Here is an 8049-nt window from a genome sequence, read left to right as displayed (position 1 = left end):
TTCTTTGAAATTTTGTAAAATCATCTTATCTCCCAATTAAGCATTTTTAATATTTTATTCAAATCTAAAAATATTATAAAATTAATTCAGATAAGCACAAAATTAAGGATAATAATTACAGATAAGTAAAAATATTATAAAAATAAATCCCTAAAATCTCTATAAGATTTGGGCTTATCAGAATTCATGAATATAAATTCAACCAGGAATAGTTATCGTGTAAATTAAGTGAAATCATTCCTCTAGATGTTTTCTTTCATTGATATTTGCTCAATTCGGTGATTCGAATAATTTTTATTTTCAATTAATTCGTTTTCAGTAAACTAAACCTCTTATTGATTTTTCTAGATAAAGTCGTGACTATTTTAATTACAAGCACGGATATACTTTTGTATATACACTTCTCATGAGAACGATACTTTACTCTCTTATATTAAAACTTGAAAATCGTGCACTTTTGAGCAAAAAATATGCAACACAGAGCGTCATGACTCCCGGGAGATTTTGGTTGTTTTGCAAACCTAAGAACTATCACCACCTCCACCTCCCCTTTGTGGGTGCTTCTCGTCGGGAGGTTACATGTCTGTCGTTGCCTCTTGAACAGCCACGGCTATCCACTGGGCCAGTAACTCCGGAGCGACAATGACAATTGGTTGAGGGTCACCAGGGAATGGATTACCGCGGGGTACCACTGAGTCTGTGGTCTCCCTACCAGAGGGATCTCTCTGAGTTGAGTTTCGATTGGAAAACATATCTCCGTTTATATTTATTTCCCACAGACGTTGCTAATGATGATGCTCGTCACGATTTTTTTTTATCAATTTACAAAGCAAATATGTGTACTTAATCTCTGAAGGTTTTTAACATGATGAGATGAGCTCGGATGGTCTGGCCTGCACTATGAGTACTCTTGACATGGTAGGAAGATCTCGGTTGGCTGGCCTGACCTATGGGTCCTTAACTCTTAATCATTATTACAATGTAATTTGATTATAGTTAATTAATTACAGCAGAAAACGAATAAAAATTTTCTTTAAATGAGCCCAAAATGTGTCAACTATAATTACAATACCAAAAATAGTATATAATAAAGTCTCTTCTAAACATATCACATCATAAAATAAGCCCACACATGACTGAAATCAACTACATACAAACAACCGATATATAGATACATATATACGCTCCTAGTTCTGTCTAGAAATGGTTTGGGATTTCTTCGCGCGTAGGAGCGCCACTTCCTACACGGGTTCACATTGTTATATCCGAAAAGATATTTTATAAATGCTATTTTAAGATTCTAATTAGCAAACGTCGTCAACACAAAAGTTGTAGATCTATGTCTTGACTTTCATTTGCCACTAACCTCACTCGATGTGGACATTAGTCATGAAATTGATTCTCCTAAAATGTGTTAGTGCAGGAATTTCAATGCACATGATGTATTTCGGAATGATTTTGCCCCTATATTCAAATGAATTTGGACAGAACTCAAAACATAAAAGTTTTAGTGATATGTATTAGCTTTCTAATGAAATTAGTTTCATTTCTTTTGCAATAATACTCAGATAATTATGCTAGAAATTGTAACATGTGTCACTTCTGTATTGTGGTTCAGCATACTTTTCAAACACAAATCAATTAATAATAAAATCTTTCATTATGACAACATATTTTTTCAATTTCATTGTCAATTATATACTTCACACACTTTATAATATGACAATTTCATGAATTTTCGGGAATCAAAATATGATTTACGATAATACGATGTGAATTCCTTACATAACCTATACTTTGAGTACTATTTACCGAGTAGGATAAGGTCGGCTAGCCTGACCTATTCCTTGAGTACTCTTGACCGAGTAGGATGAGCTTAGGTCGGATGATCTACATACACTCAACAATAAAATGTCAGTGGGCGCCAGAAGGGTTTTCAGCGTGGCCATTCGATGCTCAAGTCAGTACAAGACACACTAAGTAAAAGAGAGAATTTATTGAATGTAGTATAATGAAATATCTCATGTCCCAAATGAATGAGAAAAATTGAGTATTTATTGGGGAGAAGATAACATCGATTGCAAAGCCTGAACATTGTTCCTGATTATACATCTACCCATACCTTGTCTTCTGACAGTAGTTATGACGGTCATATTAATGATTACGAGGTATGGTGACCAATACTTATGGGCCCCTTTTACATCTCCTCATGTTCGATCTGAGTAGGAAAGAACCGACTTGGACGATTCCTGTTTGTGACCGGGTAACGTGAGCCCGGGTGGATGGTCTGTAAACGTGGATGACAATAGACCCCTTGATTACCATGGACAAGGTCCACGATCACTTAACTTAAACTTCTCGGGCTAACAGCATTGCCTGGTTAGGGAAAACTCCAATGTGTTGCAAGTGCCCGGAATGCCAAATGCTTCACTATGGCCAGACACCTTTTCCACCCATGCAGTATCATTCAACCATGTATTGCCCAATCAAGAATATGAGCTCATGCTTGTATGAGTCCACAGAGGTCTGATATGCTTCCTAGGTTGCTGCATTCTCGAGGTTGTTTAAACATGTTACTATTTCTTTACCTTGGCTGGCTTCCACCCGGTCTCTTCTTGGCTTCCCGAGACCAACTCTGGACTTGTCCTGCTTTCGTCCTTCATTCCTGCCGGAGTCCAAAGATGATCCATGCCCTTTCCAGGACATCAAAACCAATAAAGTGACAGAAGGATTTAACAATATGTCCAAAACTAGTATTTAGATGTGTACGAAAATATTATATTAGAGATTATGCATTCATACACTGATATAATTTATTATTTTTTATGCTTATTCATGAAACATATATATATATCTACTTGTTCATAACAAGAATGGAATATTGGATTAATATATGTAAGATTGGAGTAGCAAAACGAAAAGTGAATAACGAATTAAGATTGTAGGGGCCGATAAAATTAAAGTGAATACAATGGTCGATACATTACGAATGGACAAGGACTTGCTTCATTTGTCAAGTGTTTTTAAGAGCATGTAATAGTTGTCGGATGCGTAATGCCTAGTTCCCTAGATTATAATGGTTTGATAAAAGGAGTAAACCAAGCTCTAATCAACATGGTCGGGAGCATACGCGACAACTCTGAAGTTGGAGCCTATCGATGCTAGCAGGTGCTAGAATTCGGAATGTGTTGAATAGTATCAGAACCATTGCTCTTGCTTTTCGAGGTGTGCTCGAGATACATACAGTTATTTCAACTTTTAAATAATTAACCAGTGGTTGATTGAAGTAGGTGCAATTGAATTGTCAACACACTATGTTCACGTGGAGTTCGTTAGTCTCTCCGTCCCTTACACTATTAGAACACGTGAGACCTCATATTTTAATGAAAATCACATCATGTACGGAGAATCCAAATATTAAAATTTACTCGTATCTTGTAGGTAAAAAAACTCACGTGTACATACACTTTACCCATTTTGACGCATAATTTTTATGGTCACAGGGGAAGCTGCCTACCAGTCCAACACAGCCCTCGCGCAATCCCATGTGTAGGTGAGTTACTGTTTCATATCCGCTGGTTGCTACGTCCATGTATCCGCTGGCAATTGTTACGCACTGGGCGTACGGAAGTAAGGTAAACTAATATTTAGACATAAATTCTGATGAATATTTCATAAAAAACAGAAACAAATAAATAAAATTCCGATGATTAATCTTGCTCTGAGTGCCAAATGCATGAGATACTCAGTTAAATGGTCTCTTGACCCTTTAGGTGATTGTGACCGGAGGAATTCTTGGTGCCTTTACAAAGTTTCACCAGAATCATACATCGAAGTACATAATCAGTGCCATATATTTATTATAACATCGCGCCTTCCAAATCTATGCCATGCCTGTGCACGACAACTTGGAACATCTCTACATCAGCAAGAAAAACCAGCCATGCCCGGATGGCTACACTAAAATCTTGTTCAGCAGCTTAACGTATTTCATAGCAAATGCTTTCCCGTTTCTACCAAGTTTAGGAGCCGCCATAGGCTCAATCACACTCCCTCTAACTCTGGTATATCCCTGTTTCACGTGGGTTTGCCACGAAGAAGCCCCATCCAATCGGTAAAATGTGGTGCCTAAACATTAGCGTTGATTTACTGGGCACAGTTGTTAGCTTAATGTTTGTTCTTTGATAGTTAACGGGTTAGATGCCAAATTCTTCAGAGACCTAGGCAGTAACACGATCTGATCGAGATCGAAATTGTAGAGATGCATATTTTAAAGCTAAAGATTTTGATAGTAAAGTTGCTCAGTGTACGAATTAAATTAATAAGAGAAAAAATTAACTGTCACAAGCCAGCCAGAAAACAAATGTACAATTCGGTGCCAAACATAAATAATCACAAAAGGGAAGTTAAGATGCAATGTAGCACCCAAAGGAAAACGATGATAATGAGTATAAATAAATTGGTTCATTTCCTGGTCACGAACGATAAACACAGGATTGAGATTTGGTCAAATTAAGAGGCTTGCCCAGATGAGTACCTCTCACTATAACTTGACACAATACGCTTCGGTAGAACTTGGTCTTCACCAACCTCCCCAAAATGTACGCCCTGGACCGCATCACGAATGTCAGGTTTAATGGCACAGGGGTGCTCTCCAGATGGCCTTTAGTGCCACTGAGCAGCGGGATCCCGCCGTAGAGTGGCACTTGATGCCCCTCGACTACCGGCATCACCGTTCGCTGACTCTTTCTCGACTCGTAGAAGTTCCTCACCTGCGCAGCTCAACGTATCAAAGAAAATTTAAAAGGCCAAGCGAATAGACATGAAATTCTCAAGGACAAATCATGAATGGATCCAGATAAACAACTAATCATATGGAATCATAGCCCTGAATTGTGATCACACAATGAACAATTCTGAAAAAGTGGCACCTTTTTTATTGCGTATTGGATATAGATCCTTGTCTTTCTTGTTTCACTAGCTATGACAAAATTCTCACATGTCCCTTTTTTGATGTCAAAGACAAGGAGCTACGCGCAAATTCTCATTAGATCTCGGTTGTTTTTAGCATCGATAGCTATTCATTTAAGTATTAAATGTTATTTTCCTATACTAAATTTAGCTATTTGCACTATACCTTATATTTCTTCTAACATTTATACAAGTATTTGGTAAAAGGACATGTTAAATGCACATTTGACAGTAAAAACACAAGTTATACCTGACCCGAAGCCACCTTGAGGTCAAAATAGTGAAGCTCGAGAGGAGTGGCGCTGACGTGGACACCAAAGAATGTGGATGGGTTCCTATAAAAGATCCTGACCGTCGAATTCAAAGATAGCATATCCGTGGGCACCCCCGTGCTGTCCATTCCCGCTTGAACATTGAAATTCTCAAACAAAATGTTCTGCGCATCATCATCCAAAGTACTGCAAAAGTCATTTCTGACACTCCTCATTTATTACACACAGCCAAACTTGTGGAATTTTATCTTCTCATTTATTATTTTATATTTATTATTATAAATATCCGATTATTTACTCCAAATTTGATTTTATTAATTCAACATTAATGGGTCATTTAAAATTTATGATTTTTCTTTCGATATATATAGTAAATCCCATTGTAATAATCTCTCGAATCAAATAGCGCGAGGGCCCCACGGCTGTTTAGCATCCAATCCTGTAAATTGAACTATTGCATAGACTCCATCGAAACCAAAAAGATTAAAAAACCAGGCACTGCAAAAGTTGGAACCTTTATCTTCAAAAACCCCCCAAGAACCGATGGATTTAACACAAGCCTTTACGATTATAAACAAGAACATATCATAAAACAAAGAATTCCTTCAAAAAAGAAAGAAAAAAGACAAGAACTTGGCTGACCAGTTTAAAGATTGTTAATTCACATTGTTTTTAATTCAAAAAAATTAAGAGACAGGAAAAGAAATGAAGCAAAGAAAGCACTAATAGGAAAAGCTTGGCCTCACCTTCACGATTATCCTGGGCTTGTAAGCCAGACTTGCACCCCAAAGAATCAAAGAAAACGTCGAAAAAAGCACCACGAACGAAAACAAGAAGCACACCGCGTAAAACCTCACCTGCCCGCCATCCTTCATGTCGCCTTCATCACCTTCAACGTCCTCCCCGTCTTCATCCCCCAGTTCATCGTACTTCCTTTGCATCCTCTTCCACCCGCCGCCGATGTTTCTGGGATTCTTCAACGAAGCTGAGTATCTTGAAGTAGAGGATTCACGAGAGTGGTGGATAGGTGAGCAGTGGTACTGGAAATGGTGGGCCGGGGACCCGAACGGACTTGACCCGTATGACATTTTCTCCAGATCGTGCTGCGAGTGAGACGGGCTCTGGACGTAGTACAACGGCCGGCGCGGGGACCGCGGCGGCGTTGAGGCTTCGATGCTGGTCACCTCGGAGTCGGACTTGGTATGCATCGCCACCCCCATCGTTCCCGTGAAATGAAAAGTCACAGAGGAGAGATATTTTCCAATTAAAAAACTAGTTTGCTCATACAAAATATAGCCATCATTGCCAAAAAAGTGGGAAAAAGGGAATGGGATTTAATGCGTAAACCATGGAAAGTTTGAAAACAAAAACATGGCCTAGACCTTGACGGGGGTAATTAATGATTTCATATCTTGGCTTGGTTTGTTTGTCTGATTAACTTAATTTTGTAAATTCCGAGGTTAAGCTGCTCTCAAGGGGTAATGTCATCTTCTGTGCTACGCTTTTATTTTGTGTTGAAATTGGGTCACAAGTCACGGTTTTTTCAGTGGCCTGTTTGGGGTCGCAACTTGGGAAAACGGAAAATTCCATCGTATTCGACTAAGATCTTGATGTGTGTCATTTTTTTTAAATACTAAGACTGCGTTTGTTGGGGTGATTAGGTAGGTTTATTTTTTTTAACTCACTTAATCACATGTTTGGTAGTTTTTTATTTAACCAAGTCAATCCCTCCTATGAATGATTAGGTTAAATGAGGTGTGATAAAATAATCACTCATCAATCCTTATGATTATTTATCTCACTCTTAATGCATCATATTTTTTTCAATTTTATCCTTCTGCTAAATCCAAACTCACCACCACTTCCCTCCACCCACCGCCGGACGACCACCCCCACCGTTGGCCGACCACCGCCGCTGCCGCCGATCGCCGGACGACCACCCCTCCACCTGTCGGCCGATAGCCAGACCGTCGCCGCCGTCGCATCCGGTCGGCCGACCACCGTTGTTCGCCGCCTTCGTCGACCGCCGCCACAAAACTGAATGAGCAATTTTGTCAATTCATCAAAAGATTATTATTTATCACATTCTTAACAGTGAGTGGGTCAAATATGATACCGTCTCACGGATCTTAATCTATGAGACGGGTCAACCCTACTCATATTCACAATAAAAAGTAATACTCTTAGCATAAAAATTAATATTTTTTCATGGATGATCCAAATAAAAGATTTGTCTCACAAATACGACCCGTGAGATCGTCTCACACAAGTTTTTTCCCTTAACAATCGTAGCAAATATAATATTATTTTATCATTATCTAATTCAAATAATTTTTTATCATTTCTCTCTTAATCATTTCATTATTTTATCCTCCAATCAAACGTAGCTTAAAATCATGCTCGGGCGTTAGATTTTGACCCCACTTAAGATCTTGAAATATATTAAAAAAATTGACAAGTTAAATCTGATCATTGCAGCACGTCTATATCGAGAAAGTGAAACTTAACGGCTACCACAATGGAAAAGTACTTTTTGAGTTTTACATATCCGAACCAGGTGTCTAAATCACTCCTTCGAAATCATTTGAATTTATGATTATCAAGATTGTAAACAGACGTTGGGTTGGTAATGTCACTACGTTGTTTTGGTTTTATGATCTTTTTCGTTTTGAAAATATCTAAATTCGATAACAATTAATTCATTTCATTAAGTATGACTTTTGTTTTCTGTTCTAACTTTATGTCCAAATCATATATTTCAATACAATCTGGTTATTTTCGTGCTCCGGATTGATTTTTATGTCAA

At 38.2% G+C, this 8049-nt stretch overlaps 1 protein-coding gene across 2 annotated transcripts; it reads right to left on the bottom strand.

Annotated features, from left to right (window-relative positions):
- Positions 1 to 4312: 4312 nt before the first annotated feature.
- LOC140812195 (uncharacterized) lies at positions 4313 to 6696 on the bottom strand. Of its 2 annotated transcripts, none has more exons than XM_073170417.1 (3): positions 5990 to 6696; positions 5222 to 5407; positions 4313 to 4772 (listed from the first exon to the last, which is right to left on the bottom strand). In XM_073170417.1, exons 1-3 carry the CDS (start codon positions 6461 to 6463, stop codon positions 4476 to 4478), a joined length of 957 nt encoding a protein of 318 aa, XP_073026518.1. In that variant the 5' UTR covers positions 6464 to 6696; the 3' UTR covers positions 4313 to 4475. The 2 variants fall into 2 exon arrangements, with proteins under 2 accessions (XP_073026518.1, XP_073026519.1); XM_073170418.1 differs by having other exon boundaries at positions 6101 to 6696.
- Between the last annotated feature and the right edge of the window lie 1353 nt (positions 6697 to 8049).

This window comes from Primulina eburnea, chromosome 14 (assembly GCF_022965805.1).
Source record: "Primulina eburnea isolate SZY01 chromosome 14, ASM2296580v1, whole genome shotgun sequence".
NCBI classification, from domain to species: Eukaryota; Viridiplantae; Streptophyta; class Magnoliopsida; order Lamiales; family Gesneriaceae; genus Primulina; species Primulina eburnea.
This window is presented reverse-complemented; position numbering and strand designations above follow the sequence as displayed.